This window comes from Anopheles cruzii, chromosome 3, assembly GCF_943734635.1.
Source record: "Anopheles cruzii chromosome 3, idAnoCruzAS_RS32_06, whole genome shotgun sequence".
NCBI classification, from domain to species: Eukaryota; Metazoa; Arthropoda; class Insecta; order Diptera; family Culicidae; genus Anopheles; species Anopheles cruzii.
In genome coordinates this window covers 81,864,179-81,882,551 of record NC_069145.1, presented here as the reverse complement: position 1 = coordinate 81,882,551, position 18,373 = coordinate 81,864,179, and the positions used below count along the sequence as shown (strand labels likewise).

At 48.9% G+C, this 18,373-nt stretch overlaps 5 protein-coding genes across 5 annotated transcripts; 2 read left to right on the top strand and 3 right to left on the bottom strand.

Annotated features, from left to right (window-relative positions):
* Positions 1-1,300: 1,300 nt before the first annotated feature.
* LOC128273318 (trafficking protein particle complex subunit 4) lies at positions 1,301-2,090 on the bottom strand. The gene is made up of 2 exons (XM_053011259.1): positions 1,893-2,090; positions 1,301-1,828 (listed from the first exon to the last, which is right to left on the bottom strand). Exons 1-2 carry the CDS (start codon positions 2,065-2,067, stop codon positions 1,350-1,352), a joined length of 654 nt encoding a protein of 217 aa, XP_052867219.1. The 5' UTR covers positions 2,068-2,090; the 3' UTR covers positions 1,301-1,349.
* Positions 2,091-2,870: 780 nt separating this feature from the next.
* On the top strand, positions 2,871-4,454 carry LOC128272136 (etoposide-induced protein 2.4 homolog). The gene is made up of 4 exons (XM_053009886.1): positions 2,871-2,885; positions 2,964-3,133; positions 3,206-3,883; positions 3,965-4,454. Exons 1-4 carry the CDS (start codon positions 2,871-2,873, stop codon positions 4,308-4,310), a joined length of 1,209 nt encoding a protein of 402 aa, XP_052865846.1. The 3' UTR covers positions 4,311-4,454.
* A 961-nt stretch (positions 4,455-5,415) lies between these two features.
* LOC128272934 (transforming growth factor beta regulator 1) lies at positions 5,416-7,078 on the bottom strand. Its single transcript, XM_053010821.1, has 2 exons — positions 6,788-7,078; positions 5,416-6,713 (listed from the first exon to the last, which is right to left on the bottom strand). Exons 1-2 carry the CDS (start codon positions 6,896-6,898, stop codon positions 5,631-5,633), a joined length of 1,194 nt encoding a protein of 397 aa, XP_052866781.1. The 5' UTR covers positions 6,899-7,078; the 3' UTR covers positions 5,416-5,630.
* A 6,357-nt stretch (positions 7,079-13,435) lies between these two features.
* LOC128272011 (antigen 5 like allergen Cul n 1-like) lies at positions 13,436-14,910 on the bottom strand. The gene is made up of 5 exons (XM_053009718.1): positions 14,801-14,910; positions 14,647-14,727; positions 14,263-14,453; positions 13,952-14,199; positions 13,436-13,887 (listed from the first exon to the last, which is right to left on the bottom strand). Exons 1-5 carry the CDS (start codon positions 14,820-14,822, stop codon positions 13,626-13,628), a joined length of 804 nt encoding a protein of 267 aa, XP_052865678.1. The 5' UTR covers positions 14,823-14,910; the 3' UTR covers positions 13,436-13,625.
* A 2,261-nt stretch (positions 14,911-17,171) lies between these two features.
* On the top strand, positions 17,172-18,287 carry LOC128271137 (coiled-coil domain-containing protein 97). The gene has a single exon (XM_053008575.1). The coding sequence runs from the start codon at positions 17,172-17,174 to the stop codon at positions 18,285-18,287; it is 1,116 nt and encodes a 371-aa protein (XP_052864535.1).
* The last annotated feature ends 86 nt before the right edge of the window (positions 18,288-18,373 follow it).

Sequence of the window (18,373 nt, the reverse complement as noted above, 5' to 3'; positions counted from 1 at the left end):
GGGGCCGTGCACGGCGAAACGGTTCTACTGTATCCGTGGCTTTGACAATTAGTGCACTTTCTTTCTTTCACCGCATCACGGGGGAGAAGAAAGGACCGTAACAGAATTTCGAATGAATCAGCCACATTTCACTGCTGCTCGGCAATTCGATGCGAAAAGCAAAGTTCCGGCCTCGTCGCTCGCGTAATAACCTTCACCTCCGCAGCGGCATCAACGATACGCGCTGCCTCGACTGTATTGGTACACTGCGTACGTGTGCATGACCCCATGAGCGAGCTGTACACACACTCACACACGCACACCCCTTTTTTATTTCAACGTTTCCTTTCTATTCCACCCGAGAAGCACTAGTTGAGTTAATCGAAGAAAAAACCATGCCCGTTCGCTCTATTGTTCCGTCCCGAGTCTCAGCTCAGCCGATACAACGTCCAACTTCGGACAGGCGGAAGGACTCGATTTTTCACGACACTCTGCCACCAACCCACTACGAAGGGTGGCAGCCAGAAAAAGTTTCGATTCTGCACACTGCTCCGTCCACGCAGAACGAACAATTTTCGCCCAGGGGATGATGCGACAAATGTGACACGGAATCGACACTCCGCGATGCTCTCGGTTCGTTTCTCTCTGGGACCGGATTGGTTCAATCATTTCGGTGACTTGGCGAAACTTTTTTTACTTTTTCTGCTGTGCACTTTTTCGATTGTGTGGCCATTCTTACCTGTCGGGACAAAGTAGTTCGTCTGCTGTCCGCCCGATATACTGGTGGCCAGCGAACTAGGAAAATCTGTCCGTTTTCCGAGCTCTCGCTGTCATTACCCGTGTGCTGGCTGCTTTTCCATTCACTTCAGGCAGCACTTTAGTTTCACTAGACAATGCCCCGCGGGTGCGGCGATGAGTTTGTCCTTCTAGCGCTGGCCTCTCGGTACGATCATCCTCATCGAGTACCGCCATTAATCGCCATCATGTTTTCTTTTTAATTTGGTGTGCTCGAGGTGCGTGTATTTGGTTTCTCGCCGTCCGAATGAATGGTCCGAATGCGTGACTGAAACCTCGTGAACGATGTGGAATGAGCAAGCGAGATAGGCAGAGGGCCTGCGGAGTTGTGTGATTCCACACGCGCACACACACACACACATTCAACACCTGACAGGTGCCCAAACTGAGCTACTCGAGGGGCGAAATCAAACCCCGTCAAATCTCGTCGTCACGGGCGATGAATAAATTCTGCACATCGTTTCGTTGATTTTTTTAACTTGATTCCTACTTTAACATGTAGAGGTTTATTGTTTAAGAAGAGGATTCACCTTTTAATATTATGTGGATAAATAATTTCGTACCGACCATTTACTCTAGGCGCTAACAACACCACCCTTTTCTACTTGATCGAGCAACGCTTGCAAGTTCGTATCAAACAGTTCGCAGCGAATGGGCATTTCGAGGGAATAGAACGGGTTTTTGAGGACGTAGTCTGCGTACAGTTCGTAGATACGTCGGAGCAGCACATCGATTCCGGGCTGGAGGTTTTCGGCGACAATCATAAACTTCACTCCCGTTAGTGTCTGAAAGCAATGCAAGCGGAATGTGTCGGCCTCCAGAACTTCGATGCCGCTACTCTTCGGTTCTGGGCTCAGCTGGCTGGCAATGGCGAACAGCGGATAGAACATGCTGGCCAGAAAGATTTTCTCATTTGTCGTCATCTTTGGTCGGCTGAACTTTAGCGTTAGCGGGTAGTTGTCCTTGTTTTCGATCACCTCCTTTGCGTCACGACCGTCCTCGAGCGCCGTTCCGTTTACGTGCACACCATTCACACTGATCAGTGTGTGGCCAACTGGAGTAAAGGCCGAGAGAATTAGCAGATAATAGCAACCCTCAAGCATTCCATCCGTTCCTACCGTTAATTCCATCACGCTGTCCGAAAGCTACCGACACCTTTTTACCCTCGTAGTCCAGATTGATATCCAGCGGATAGCTAAACGTTTTCTCCGTCTCTATTTTCGGTAGGTTGTGATCCAAGTTGAATATCAACCCGCCGGACTTGTTCACAATGTAAACTCCGTAGATAACCATTTTGTCTGTAGGCCGCTTTAGAAATCTTGCACCATTGGAACCCTCACGAGCAATGCTAAACGTAAACAATAAATCGGACTGGTCCAATGACAGTTCTGTTTCTGCGAATTGTCAATCAGCTGAAAAAGTGAGCTACTCGCGGAACAGATGATTTGGAGGTCATCACCACATTCAAACCGTTTCAGTCTTTAGTACATACTATTTAACCAGGATCACGCCGTTCGATTCATTTGCAGTAGACCTCTGGGCTGCTGAATGTATCGCTACGATCTCAGGTAACGTTGGGTTTTTTTGCGTTTCATTCGTGGGTAAAAATATTACTACTTCGTCATCGCTAAATTGTGTTGACATCACGGTGCCGTAAACAAAAGCTGTCAGAAGCTAGTGGACCTCCTACTCTAGCTTACTTCCGCCCCTATAGAACAGCGATCCTTTCTCTCTTTTTAACACCCGTTCCGCAGTCACATCCATAGCACACACACACACGATCGGCCGCTGCCGTGTCCTGTTTATAATTTTCATCCTGAGTGCTGTATTTTTATTTATAAACTAATAATTTTATGAATACACAAAAAAAAAATCCGTACGTTCGTCGTGTCCCATACAACCCGTTTGGCAGCTACATCGAGAGAATATCGTTTCATCCACACTTAGCCCTCGCGTTAACCCATTCTTTCGTGGTTATTTGCAGCGACACATTGTTGTTTTTAGTTCCTGACGAATGTTTTTGGAGTAGTGTTTTCGTTACAAACTGACCACGTTAGCACACACATGGTAATCGAAACGAGGCAGAAGACACTACGATGGAATCGATATACGTAAGTTGCCATGGAGACACGGCGAGATGGCGAGATGAAAAGCATGGCAACAATTACGCTGCTCGTTCCCTTTTGCAGAGAATAGGCTCCACGGTGCTACAGGGAATGTTCGACAGTATCCGAGGCATTACGGCCGTGTTTTATCTCGATAGGGAGGCAAACCGAAAGATTGGCCAGCCACGCCCCACCAAGGAGAGCCTATCCTCACAACCGTCTCCCGGTAGCTCTATTGCGCCGAAACGCACCGAGTAAGTGCACCAGAACGGATCGTGCGCAACAACAGGAGCACCGGCTAAAGTGGTGATTATTTTCCCCTGCAGGGAATCAAAGGTGCTAAAGCGAGTCTTCCAGTGTTCGATGTTGAACGGTGGCATCTTTATGCTAAGCATCCTGATCTTCGAGTATGTCGTACTGCCAGGACTCCACTTCTTTCTGTGGTATCTGTTCCGTAGCTCGACCACGCTGACGACCGTCTGGGGCTGGATGCAGCCGTCTCTGTCGCTGCTCTTCAATTCGTTCTGGGTCGCGCCACTCTTTCTGCTCAGCAAAATCGTCAACAGCCTCTGGTTCCAGGACATTGCCGACTCGGCGTACAAATTTCGCAAGGGACGCCCGCAGCTGATACCGAGCATAAGCAAGCTCATCGCCGACATGCTCATTAACTTTCTGATACAGATACTATTTCTGCTGCAGAGCACCCTCGTAAAGTACCTCCCGGTGCCGGTCCCGTTCGTGTGCCGTGCGATCTACATGGTTCACATGAGTCTGCTTTGCGCCCTGTACTCCTTCGAGTACAAGTGGTTCAACATGGGCTGGGAACTGCACAAACGGCTGACTTACATCGAGCAGAACTGGCCGTATTTCCTCGGATTCGGGCTACCGTTGGCCGTGCTATCTGAAATACCCAACTCCTTCATCATCAGTGGTTGCGTTTTTTCGGTTCTCTTTCCTCTGTTCATTATCAGTGCGAATGAGGCAACACCGAAGGTGGACATTTGGTAAGAGGTGTTTGCTCTGGTGTAACATGCAGCAAATGTACTGCAATTGTTTAAACTCGGTTCCATTCCCTCTCTGAACAGCGAAACGCCACTGAAACTGTTCTCGATCGTCGTGGCACTCACCAACGCCCTGTTCCGGGGGCGAACCAAGTCCGGAAAGGCCGCTCTCTCACAGCCCCTCCCGCCGAGCGCCAGTGCGGGAAACATTCGCGGGCTTACGCCACCGCTCGGCTCATCCACACCTTCGTTCGGCTTTCAGTCCTCAGCTTTCATGCAACAGCAGCAACAACACCGGTCGCATCGACACCACCATCGGCAGCATCAGCGAAATCCGTCTCCATCGCCGTCGGGCGTCTCGTCATTCGCGTCCTCCGCCTCCGTCTTGACCGCGCAACAATCCGTGCTCAGCAGACCTCTTCGGCGGTAGGGAAAGGCGACGGAGACTGGGGAGGTAGTGAGGGACATGATATTGATACAACGATTGAAAGCTCAAATACTAACCGCAACAAAAACGGATGGACTGATCTTCTGCTAGAGCAGCTGACAAGAATTTTGACAGAGCAAGATTGGCCATATTTTGTATGGAACCTAAAAGTGCGTCTCATTGATAAGGATTTCAAGGCGCAATCTCCCTTTGACTAGCACGATTCAATCCGATTACTAAGATACGATAACGATAGGACCTGATGTAAGTGCTATGGTTCTGAAGAAACGGATTGATCAACACGTTTCGCACCGTTTCGATCGTTTCGAGTCGCTTGAGTTACGCGACAATCGCGCCAAAATTCACCAATCAAAGTTGCCTTTGATACATTTTAGTTTGTTAAGGGAACCAAGCAAGGGTGGAATTCATTCAATATTAGAAGATAGATCACTGATGCACGATCCACGACTCTTTAAACAAAGCTTTGTCCCCACACCATTTGGGTTCTCTGCGTTATATGGTAGAGTAGAAATCGATTTCGTTTTTACACTTAAATCATGTTGTACAGGGACAGGCCGTACCTGTATATCCTATCCGCATTGACAAACGCGCTGCCCCAAGCCGGCGGGAGTGGGCACAGACTAAGTACGGGGTAGGGAGAACCAATTCTGTGAGATTAGCCAACGTCTTAGATACGAAAACTTAGGCACGCGTTTGTAGGTGATCAAAGGATGACAACGCTACGCCAAGCATGACGATCGCGATGAAGAAACTCTTCAGTTGAGACTGCCTGTTTTTAGAGGGTCGATGCAATTGGCAACAATAGAGGCGTTGCTTGTGCCGCATGAGCAGAAAGGACACGGAGACTACGAAAAACTAAAACAAAACAATAATAGTGTACATCAGAACATTTTTGTACGAACACTCTACGCCATTCGGGTATTGAAGGGTCGGGTGCGCTTCGTGGAAGCTTTGTAACGCTTTACGTTGTCTTCTTTTGGCTTCGCAATTAAACGATCTAATCTATGCAAGGGAAATAAACGGTTCAAGTACTTCCACACGACCAAGGTGGTATGGTTTCAAGTGAGAAAGACATTCTTTAGTCCCCATTTTGTTTTTATTCGCTTTTACATAAAACGTACAAGCCACACGAGAGGGTCGTAGAAAATTACTTCCGAAGAACGTGCCACATAATTTATTTCCAATCGTTCTTTTCCTACTTTATTTTACCACTAAATGGTGCGCGTGTGTCGAAATTTAAGACCCACTTCACCCATCGCGCCGTGTTTTAATATGTACATAAGCCGAAAACACAAACCCGCTTCAAACCGACAAACGGTAGGAGTTACCCTCGGAGTGGTCGAACAACTCGTCGGGCGGTTCCTCCTTGATCTCCGGCACCGTATGGTAGGTAGAGATCGTGATGTGGCGCAGCAGCGCCTCATAGTTGAGCGTCGGATCGTTCTCCTTGTCCATGTTGGTGAAGTTTTCCTTCTTGACGCCCCGATAGTTGGCGCACTGCTTGGAGGGCGGGAAACTCTGTATCAGGCTCGAGATGGTCGGGTGCGCCACACCGAAGAACCAATCGCCCGAGGGCCTCGAATCGATTGTCCGTATATTGAGGGTGGCGTTAATGCGCTGCAAAAGCAGCGCATGACAGCTATCGGTGGACGCTCCCGTAATTACACCGTCCACGTCAGCTCCGTCCGGCATAATCTCGAAGCGTGGCGTTTCACCACCGTCTAGCACGCGACACGTGTAAATGCACCGTTTCGCTGGATCCTTGTAGTGACCGTACGGTCGTGTGACGCAGTATCCGATCGGGTAGATCGTACACTCGGTGTGGTACGCCGTCCGATCGGGCGCAATCTCTCCGAGGTTCTGTATCGTGAAACCCCCGACCACCACCGGGTACGAGGGGTGTCCACCACCCGTGGTCGTCCGACTGAGGTCCGTAATGTTTGGTTCGGTTCGGTTTTTCTTGTTCCGCTGCCCGGCCGGACGCCCTCTTTTTGCTCCCTTCCCGCTACCGGTAGCCGCGGGGCCACGTTTCCCCCCCGGTTTAAGGCCATTGCTAGTTTCCGTTCTATTGCCTTCTTTCGGTGCGCTAGGTTTGCTAGCGGATGTCCCATTTTCGCCCGTCTCACTAGCTCGTTTGTCAGATTCCGTACCGGCAGAGGTAGTGCCGGGACCATTGCTAGGATTTTTTTCACGCTTCTTGTACTGTCTCTTAGGCGGCAAACTGTTGGCGATCAACTCGTTCAGCTTGCTGCATGGTCGACCGAGCTGAGTTTCAAATTCGTTCTCGTGATCGAGCAGCTTCTTCAGCAGATACCTCCGTTCCTCGTTTCGCTGACTGATCTTTTCCTGCACCTGCGAAATGTGATCGCATAGGGCGGCATTTTCCTGCAAAAATATAATGCCAATAAAATGAAACCTATTCCACTTCGGCCCTCGGGCCTTGGGAAAACTACACTTACAAACACGAGATCTTTTATCGTCCGCTTCATACGTCGGTATTTGCGACGATAGTTCTCCTGAATATCATCTTCCGTCATCGGTGGGGCTGCGGAAGCGCTGGTACTTTCCATTGCCAGGCACCGGACACCCGCGTTTGTTACGGTATTCCGGAGTCCAGCAAACAAGCCGCAGGTTGGTCAAAGTGCCGTGATTCTGCCGATCGCTGGTAGTCGGTTTCGCGCGTAAAACAGCGGCCCTTCACGAACGCCACCACCCTCGGCCGCCGGTTTCTGCGCCACCTGGACGAACTCTCGAAGTGACGCACCACAAACGTTCACGTAATCGCTACTCCGACACCATTTTCAGTCACAAATAAGGTGGCGATAGGGGCATGTCTCAGCGACATTGACTCGGGCTGGTGAAGCGACGGTAAAAAAAGCTACGTTCATAACACACACACGCTGACGTTTTGCGTTAAAACAACATTACCAGTTTGGCGGGACACAGTTTGATAGTTCTCATTTTACAGCGGCCACTGTTTGACAGTTCTCATTTTTACAGCGGCAATTGTGTGTGTGTGTTTTTTTTTTACATTTTCCCGATGCGGGAAACATCCTCCCAAGGAGCAACTATGTACGTTTTAGTGTACGTCGTACCGTTCGGCGTACACTCGAAGGACCTTCCGTCGTACCGTTCGAAGACCTGCAAAAAGCAGCAGCTTTGCCGTTCTTCGTACCGTTCGCCGGCCGTACGTTGAACCGTTCGCCGACCGTACGAAGTACCGTTCTTGGTACGGTGTTTCGTACACTCTACGTACGGTTGTCAAAAGCTAATTTTATGGCATTTGTTATAAAGCTTTGATGGAAAATATAGCGCATGCAAAATATTCAAAATTATTATAGCAAACCAGTAAAATTATTTTTTATTATTTATTTATTTATTTGTAAAATACAAAATAATTTCGTTACCCAGCGACGAACGTGCAATCGCCGGGTTTACAAGCTTATTGCCACGCACTCAAAGCATTACAATCTATCCATTCTATCGGTTAAGAGGTGGGTCCGGATAACCCATCAGAGAAGCAACAACACTCTGGTAATCGACAATGTTTTCGAAAACGACGAAATAGATGACTTTGATGGTGGTATCACAAGCGGTTTGCGCTCCGTTGGCAGCTCCGAAGGGCTGCCATGGACTGATCCCATTCAACTGCGTGTACCTTCATATGATCGTCGTGGGTCAGGAACAGCTTCATCGTCTCAGCTGACTCCGGTTCTTTAGCGTTGCCCCCCCCTTCGCTGGGAGAGCTTTCCTTCTTCTCGGCCGACAACTCCTGTGGCCGCCGAAGCAAACACCAGCAAGCGAACAACGCTGTTGGGTGGCAAATGTTAATTCGTTTTCGCGAAACGGTGCTCTTTTGTGACGCACCAAATTGTTACACAGCATCGCGTCTTACGCTTTCCTGTCATTGTGCTCCGACTCGCTTGAGCCAGCGCCGGGACTCGCCGTCGGGGCTGCGTCGAGGGCGCCTCGCTACGTAATTACGATGTACCGCAGCCGAGATTTTTCGTTTTCCTTCAACTTAGATTTTTCCTGTACGTCGGAACCAACGTCGACCAGGTTGGTTCCGATTTTCCTCCATTCAAAGAGTCTGTTGCTCGTTGAATTACCGATCTGGTGTCTACAAAACGGTAAGATCACAATGTTAGAATGATGAGACAACCATATTACTAACCATACCCGTGGAAGATTGTGCGTAGCGTTCTTGGATCACCTAGCAGTTGCTGCGCACATCGTCCCCATTCAATTCCAAATCATCCAGCACTTTGTCAATCTTTACCATTTCCGTTATTTCGAATACCGGCACAACACACACAAGCCGTTGTGTGATCACTGGCAGATTTGTTCCAATTACGCGAAGCATCTTGTTTCCTGCGCGAACTGTCCTAAGTCGGGAACTGGGAACTGGGTTCAGTACGGTTATTCGTCGATATTGCGGGAAATCATACGAAACACGTTATAAACCGACACAACCTGTAGTCTGTTCTGTACTTTACAAATGACACTGAACATCCTTCAGACTAAACAGCAAGCAACCAACAAACTTACTTACTTACTTACTTATCCGGCTACAACCGTCGAGCGGTCTTTGCCTGCTTTAAGGAATCTTTCCACCGCTCGCGGTCGAGAGCCTTCGTCCACCACATCTGGATACCGGCCGATATCGCGTCCCGGTCGACGCAATCTCTCCATCTCACACGGGGCCTACCACGCCCCCTCTGTCCCTCCGGACGGCCTAAGTGGACTTTACGGGCTGGTTCGTCGTCCGCCATTCTCATAACATGACCAGCCCACCGGAGCCTGGCGAGACGCACACGCTGCACGACAGTGACGCCGTCTGCTGCGCTGCGTGTCGCCGTCTGCTGCGTATAATGTATTCTAATAATGTAAACATGGGAACTGACAACAGAGTAAAGCTCACCATTTTGACAAAGCATATTATATGGCAAATAAACTTATTTGCCATAACATAAGCACTCTCAAAACGTTGAGCTTTAATGTGTACCTTTTGCTGACGATACGAACGGTTGTCGTCGTTATAACGACGAATACCGTCCCGGACGGGACTGTTTTCGTCGTCTGAACGACGACTACCGTTCGCTCATGTGTCAGCGTCGTCGGCGCGCCGACGAACGTGCCGAACTTAAGAAACTGTGCTTGATTAAGCTCCTATGCTCGTCAAGCCTGAAATATAATACAATACAATACAATACAATACTCTTGCCACTGGCTGATGGTGTGCAGACGCTCTCTCTTGCGCAGGGCCGTCGCGTGCGGAGGGGGATGGGTGTCCTCCGTTGGCTGTCCAATCGCTGGCCATCGTCGCCCTATGCAGCGTTCATCCTCCTGCAGCAGCAGTACGATGGGCTTTAGAAACGGTCGATGACGAGAAGAGACTAAGCGGCCGCGTGCACACTCTTTTATCCTAAGTCAACTGTGAGTGCCGGCCGGTGCCGGCAACCACGCACGCATACTCGCGCCTGCCCAGACAGCCGTATCTGGGTAGGGTTGAGTCTAACTGTTGGCAATGGCTTGTCAACGGTTAGCTCGTCATCCGTCACTCCGCAGATCGTTCCAGATGCTGTCTCGGGGCGCGTTGATTCAGGCCATAGATCATACACAGTGCCACCCAGCACTTCCTGGTCCTCCTCCTGTCGCATTCTTCCGCCTGTGAGCCAGTCCACCCCCGTTCGGTAGGCGTCGTTCCCCATCGCCCTCCAACGAGTCTGCGACTTCCCGGGCGAAACGCCACTTGCTTTCCCGGATGGCGCTATCGAGTATGCGCTTCGTCTGCATGTACTCGACGGCCCCGGTCCTCGGCCACTGCGCGGCATTGTTTTATCACAGGCTCTCTCCAACGGCCCTGTGGCCCTCTCCGGGTCAAACAGGTGCATCCGCCACCGGCGAAGCCGGTACCGTGGTGTCGGGCGCGGTGCGGTACGAGGCTGTGAGTCCCCAAGGTTGAAGTGACTGTTTGTAGGGATGAAACAACGGTCCCGAAACAAATTAAAACAAACTACTTTTGCATCTTTGGCGTCACTGTAGCACAACGGGAAAACAAACTAGGAAACAGTAAAAAAAAAATAAAAAATAGTTTTATTTTTCTTCTTGGAACCTTCTTTGGTACTCAAGAATCAGGCCACCAGCTACACCACCTTGCAGTTCACGCAATGGCTGGAGTACGGTTCAGATGGTCGTCCGTTTCCTTCAAGCATCCTCGAATCAGCGTTTGAACCATTCGGCGTTTGACCCTTCCAGAGCGCTCCGTTGAAGCACGGGTCGATACTTGAAATATTACTTTGGTACACACTTTGCTGCTTTTGCTTTGTATACACATGACGTGTACTCCAAAAAGTAATTCGTTCTCGCTTAGCCGTGGCTGCTCCAACAGCACCAAGCAAACGGCCAACACGGCCACGAATAGTTCCTGTTTGTTACCAAATAGAATCATTTTGCGAGCTATGCTTTCGAATATTTATTATAACACTTTGCTTTCTGCTTGCTTCCGCTTGCTTTGTTTGCTTTTGAATAAGTAAATTGTGAACACTCCGGCTGTACCGGTAACACAGAAAAAGTCAGGTACGAAAGTCAGTAGTTAGTCAAATTAGTCCGTAAATCTAAATTGATCTAACCTTATGTCAGCTGTCATCTGTCATCTGTCATTTTCGTCGCATCGCAGAAACTAGACATAAAATTGTACTACGAAATAAAAGAGACTTTCGCGGGCACGGATTCCTGAAACACTCGAACCGAGTGAACTTTGTCCACCCTGTTGGGGGTTGGTTGGGTTGGTTAAAGTGAAGGTTTGGGAACCGCTCAGGGTCCATTTCGATCGACGAGCGACGATCCATTTCGAGCGGTTTCACAGCAAGATAAATCGCCCTTAGGCGACCAAACTTGTTGAGCTGAGCTACATAAGCGCCATCTAAGCTCTGTTCGCGAACTACAGTTTGACAGTAGCACAGTTGCGCCGATTGCAAAAGCAAAATAAGGCTGCGCGCGGCTGTATTTTGCTTCCCATGTTCTACAAAACAAATAACTATCGTCAATCGTTATCGTACCGTTGAAACTCGTCCACAAAACATGGCCTCTAAGTCATCGACTATCAAGTAAGTAGAGAAAACGCTCACAGGATCCGTTTGCGCAGCGGAATATTGATGCGGCTGCGCATGTTGCAAGTTGTGGTGCCGTTTTAATGGCCAAATATTCGCATCTGCAGTTGCTCTGTACTTCGAGGCCGGAGGGTCGCTGCGCCCATAGCGGGGCTCCGTATCGGGCGATCGAGATCACCGCGTTCGCGATCAGTCTGCGTCGGTCGCTCGTTGCTCCGCGGCGGTTGGGCATCAGAGCCCGCAGTACTCGCGTTACTCGGTTGGCTCGTTCCACCACGTACTCTATGTGTGGTCTCCAGCGCAGATGGTCGTGCAGCTGTATCCCGAGGTACCGGATCGTCTGTTTTAATTGGCAGGTGACCCCGTCACCGACGTTGACGCTCGTGTGCTGCCGTCCCCCTCCGTGGCTACTGATGACGAGGACCTCCGTTTTCTCTCGGGCAAGAGAGGGAATTCTCCTTCAGCCATCCCTGCACTAGCCGCACGGATTCCTCGGCGACCGCTTTGGCTTTCTCCGCGGTGGCGGCCCGCACGATGAGCGCCAGGTCGTCAGCGAAGCCGACACTCCGCACACCCTCTGGAAGTTGCAGCCGCAAGACACCGTCGTACATCACATTCCAGAGGGTCGGTCCAAGGATTGAACTCTGCGGGACGCCTGCCGTGACGTTGCGTGTTTTCAGCCCGCGGTCAGTTTCGTACAGCAGGTTGCGACCGGTGAAGTAGCTGCCCAGCACAGGCAGTAGCTACGGGTGCACCTGCATCCGACGGAGCGCAGCACCTATCGACGTCCAGTTGGCGCAGTTAAACGCGTTGCGCACGTCTAACGACACCATCATGCAGATGCGTAGCGCAGTTGAAGTTGTGCGGCCGTGGCGCATAGCGTCGGCTCCCTCCTCAACGATCATCCGGGCAGCGTCTATGGTGCATCGGTGCTTGCGGAAGCCGTACTGTGTCTGAGAGAGATGCGGTCCGTCGCTGTCATCCTCCAGCCGGTCGTTCAGTCTGGTGAGCAGGATGCGCTCATAGACCTTCCCCAGGATGTTGAGCATGCACAGCGGCCTATGCGACGACGCCAGCCCCGCTGGCTTCCCCGGCTTCGGGATCAGCACCAGTTTCTGCTGCTTCCACTCCTCTGGGAAGGAGCCTGTTTCAAGGAGCCGTCCGAATAGGCTGCAGAACACAGCAGGGTATGATCGCAGGGCAACGGTTGCGGCAACGTACGGGATGCCTTTGGGTCCAGGGGCCTTGCGGGGGCTGAGGCTGCTGGCAATGGCCATCAGCTCTTCCTCCGTTACCCCGCGGATCGCCCCAGTAGCAGTCTCTGGTCGCGCTGTATCGGGCCAGTCCATCGGTGGCTGTTGTGGGAACAGCTCGTCCACGATGCGTCCCCCGTTTGCTGGCACTACACTTCTTCAACTGTTTAACGAAACATTGAAGACATACATTCGTTTATAAACTCCTTTGTTCAGTTCAGTTAAACTTTTTATTGCTTAAATACTACAAAAAAGAGACTATAGAATAGTTTAATGTCTATATTTCGGAAGGAAAAACGTTAAATTAGCACTCTAGTTCAAATGTTGTCGAATAAAATATAGTTTATTGATTGAAAAAGCTGAAAAATGAAAGCAACCAGAAAGACAACGAGGAAGCAGGGCGAAATGAATGGCCGTCTGAAATCCAAAAGGAATTGATGAACTCCTTGGAATAACCTGCAAACAACATAATGGCACTCCTTATCTCGTCGTTGCACTTTATCGCAAACTTTCGATGCTCACTTTTATCATCATGTACCAGAGTTAATGGACGTGTTTAATCAAATACAAAAACACGCAAATTAACTCCTCAACATGACAGAAAAAGAAGTTCGCTTGCGTTTTCGACGTCACGGTGATTCCTGTGTAAAACAGATAAACACATATCATAATCATTCCCAGCAAATCTGAAACAATTCCCGTTCTCCCAGGCCAAAATCGAACACAATTTTAGGCGCTCGTATCGATGATCGTTACATTTAATGTTGTCTCACTTAGCTGGCTTACAGTGGCAAATGGAGTGAAATGCTTTCGCGTATTAATAAATAAAATAATAAAGAACTGTTCAACCGTATCAAGCATGTTCGAGTGTGCTGCAGATGATCAGTTTTTCCTCTCGACTTGAAACGGCTGCCGGACGCCTAGAACGGGTTTCACCATGCTGCCGTCGGCAGCACAGGTTCTCCGATATTGCACAGTCCAGGATAGTTGGTGCTGCAGCCAGTGACGCACAACTCGCAAGGGTTACCCTTGACGTACACCGGATGTCCGCGTGCAATAGAGTTTGAATAGTTACAAACGTAGTTCTGATGAACCCAGTCGTGGCCTTGCTCATTCTGTGTGTACTGTATCATTGCGCATCCGACGGACGTAGCCTTATCCATCACAATCTGTGTGAAGTGGCCAATATCTTTCCTGTTAAGAAAATTAAATCGTAAATGCCAAAAGAATCATCATTGGCTCCATTGAAAATGCGTACGGTGGATCTTGTCCCAGCAGCGGATAGGAATCGATGTAATCCTGATTGGCGTTTTCGTTCTCACCGTACCAACTATACAGCAACTCGGTCATTGTATCTAATGGCGTCACCTCCATACCGTAGAACGAATTGGCCGCAATGTTCTGTCCGACCAGCGGAAAATCTTTAGTGTTGCGACAGTAGTCGTGACCATAGATGCAGGTTTTAACATTGTACTCTGCTAGTTTCTGCAGCTCTTCGTTCCAAACCTATCGACCACAAAGGTAGGTGAAAACAGGGACAGCACGAAACAACAGCCAACGGCCACTTACCAACGTTGGCATCCGAGAAGCTGAAGCATAGTTCGTCACTTCACCGCGGGCCACGTTGGCTCTGAACACATTGTGCAGATCAAGGATGTAGGTCTTGACTTCCTCCGTCATCGGCACCAACTGCCGATCGACGGGACAGTAAGGCCCGTAATTAGCACTCTTGCCGCAGCCGACGTGTGCCAGATTGTTCTCTAAAATTGGTGGAAATAAATGGCTGTGTGAATTGACTACAAGATCAACAATCGCTTTCCAATCGCTTGATTGGATTGATTTCACATTGTTCGAACTCTAAGTAGAGTCCCTGTGGTTTTAGTCACGAATTTCCACAAAACCTTTCCAAAGTCTTTTACGCTTTAAATTTTCATTTTCATCAGAGACACTTACTACACAAAGATGGCTCACAGTAGTCCGTCTGGCCATTGATTTGATTTATAATTCCCGCGATTAGCACCGCACACGCTATCCCTGTGGGAAGTTGTAAAAATACGTCAGACTATTTTGCGGAAGTTCACATTTGGTTAACACTGCGATCACCTACTTTTCACTTGGACAGGATGCATTTTGTAACTGTAAATGTTCTCCACTGTTGTAGATCAGCGTCCAACTACCAAATTTGAATGCACGCACTTTGCGAAAGTTCAAACTGCGTTTAACCGCATCCGGTTTATGGAACGCCCTATTTATACTGCGCATCGCTCGAGGATAAAATATGCAGCTTCCCTCCCACGATCGAGAATCGGCCCGTGGCGCTATTGATTAGCTTTCCGGAATTGTGGCGAAGCGATCTCGAGGCACTGATAAGCAATACGCAATCCGGCAACAAGCTTCCAAGCTGCGAGCTGTGTGCGTTTGATCATTGGCAAATGGATAATGAGAGTTGAACATTTTTACGCACAACAGAAGGAAGTGGATTAAACTGGATATATACAATTGGATGGCATATCGCCTTCAAGGGACTGCAAATTAACGAAACTTGAAATTGCACGTAAAATTTAGAAAAATACCACTATGTGTGCCTATTTGTGTTGCCCACGCGCCTAACTTTGTAGCAAGGCGCCTTGAAAGTGTTAGTGAGCAACATGAAACAGAAATACTACACTAGAACATGATACACTTCCGCGCACTTTCCCACCAAAAACAATGGTGGGAATTCACGCGAGTGTAGGCCGAGTTTGCCCGTCTCTATAATTGCTGACTAAGCGCACAACTAACAACGATCGTGATCCCGACAAACGCCATGCGTAAACTGTAACTGTTAAGTACCCCTTCAGGACGCGCGCTAAACGATACGACCTGAACTGGATACATCGATTGATCACTTAGTGTCGAAAGCCAGCCGGATCTTCTTTCTTTACAAGCATCAAATGAAAAAGACTCAACAATGAAGCCCAGCTTCCCGTTTACCATACCAGTTCCGGGATGACTAACGGTGAATGATGGTGAATCATTTACAACCTTTTCTCAACAGATGATTCATCTGCCAATAATTGATATGAAGTAAAATGTATTGCGAACAACATTTGGCATTTTTTCTGGTGCCAGCCGGATCTTCTTTCTTTAGAACCAATGTGCAAATCCCCTGGCAAGACCACGTGCGATTTGTTTGAAGAATTGTGCATCATGTGTCGATCGTAAGCTATGCTCTGTTTATTGTGCTCAATAAACAACTCCCGATCTGCCCTTGGAATGTGGGAGCATTTAGTTTGATTAATGTTGAAGCTTTGGAGCTATTGGGGAAAACTTCGACTTCAGACATTAACGAACGGCAGGCAATCAGAGGAACTTGCGAGCATTAGGTTTTCATTGCTAATTAATGCACCACGTGAACGGAAAACATGATTTTATCAACCCCCTCTCATCTCAATTATTGGCTTCCATTCTAGGGAGGCTCTATTTTCTATACTCGTGTAACTGTGGGGGTAATGTGGCGGCTCGTGCTTCTTCAATTAGAGCCTAAGCTGCTTTTCGCTTTGAAAGTTCCAACAGGGGTTTCTTGAGCTCAAAGTGCAGCCCTTGCAGTCATACCGTAGTGGTTTACATTGGATTGGTAGCCTTCCTTTAACGGCTAAATGCCGTGCCGAAACAACCCAGTTTTTTATTGTTCGGTCAAAACGCTAGTTTCGATGATGTTAGTGTTTTGCGCGATTGAACAGAACAAAACAGAACAGTAGCGCAAACCAATGGGTATATTTCTGCCATCTTTTCGCAATGCAAATCAAACGGGCAATTCGATTTTGCTCAATGGCGAATCGATGTTTGAACGGTAAGGACGATATCGATTGCCTTATCGCTGAACACAATAGCACAAAGCAAATGGGGCGCGTGCGAATGGTTCTTTGTTTAAGGACCCTCGATTTTATCAAAATCAAGACTGCTGTTCACCTTGCATCCGTTTGAATTTTGAATGAAATTTGAATTTCAAAACAACGGCGATCACAGTGCCCCCTGTTGTCGGTTGTCTTTTCTTGATCTTTTAGTTTGGCGTTTGGAGTGGAGCAAATAAAAACATACAATTGCCGCTGTAAAAATGAGGATTGTCAAACAAACTTGCTTGTAGAAACTTGAAAATGTTGTTTTAACACAAAACGATGTTAAAATGTTAATGTTAAACGATGTTAATCGCTAAATGATTTAGCATAACGAACGATGGAACCGCCAGTAAACCCATCGGGTTCGGAACCAGCATCACATAAGAGAATCAAATAAGATAAGGATCGGGAAACAAGCGTGGAACTTCACCGGGACGTACTGACTAAAGCATTGATTCTTGTGAATACGCAGGATTGTTCGATTGAGCTGCGAAAGGACTCATTTCCAATTCCATCTTTGGTAGAAAGGACTAGCTACAGACGTTTATTCAGCTTAACTAAATCTACTTCTTATCTCACCGTTTTCAGACAATACATGAAATGACGGAAGATGCCGAAGACGCCGGCTCTTCAAGGCCCGTTAGTGAATCGGAAATGTTTGCCCACATTGCCAGCAATGCCCATGTGTTTTACAAGAATCAACAAATCAACGAACCTGAAATTAGCGGCGCGGAAAAAGAAAATATTCTCCGCCAGGTGCTGAGCAAGAGCCATGGAACCTTCCTCTCACGGTTCGGACTGTTCATGCAAGAGGACCATCTGAGGTACTTTGAACAAGACGAGCAAACGTTGGCGTACAGTCCCGACGAACGGTACGAAATTGATCACCACCTGGAGCGTATTCGAAGGCTGAAAAACGGTGGCCGTGCCGTCGATGTGCGCAATCGTCGCTACGCAGCGTTACTGAAGCTGTGCCAAGATGGATCTTACTTTAGCGAGCAGGAAATGATGCAACGAGAACCCTTGCTGTACGACCAGCTCGTGGGTCAGTACATGACCGAGAGGGAAAAGCGGGAGCGCGATGCGAGCGTGCCGTTGCCGCGCAGTGTCGTGAGCATTATCTACAACCAGATAGACAAGGATCAGGCTCAGGAAACACTGCACCAACAGGAACAGGAAGAGTGTCGCCAGGAAGCGAGCGCTAAGGTTAGTGGCGGATGGTTGGAGGAATCGAATCGCCATTCTCGACCCAACTCGCCCGGATTTCCCCGTCCTCAGTGGGGAAACTTTGACGATGAGGAAGAATCGCGCTTAGAAATGCGACTTCAGGAGCGGCACAAAAAGGCCCGAGAGCGCCAATCCACTCCGGCACACCTCATGACCGCCGATGAGCGACAGCTGCTGCGGGACGAATTTAACGGCATCATGTACGCTCGCTTCATCGCGGGCGAGGACAAAGAGTTCGACTACTCGCAGGTGGACGATTCGCTGGAGTACGATGATCTGGATATCGTGGAACAGGATGAGCAGGAGAAGTATTTTGACGACGACGAAGACGAGCCGGAAGCGCCGGTGTGCGCTGAAGGTGGTCTCGCCGGAGAAGAGAGCGAAGATGATTTGGACGTGTACATGAGACATCTTGAGCAGGGCAGCGTTAACGGTGACGGCGCACCGAGGTTCCGTGAGCCACAGCATGAATACGAGAGCGATGAGTAGTCGAAAACGGTTAATAGCGATTTGTTTTGAAAATATGATTGTTACCAATAGCCGCCGATATTGGTAGAGCCAGCTAGCCGCCTTGC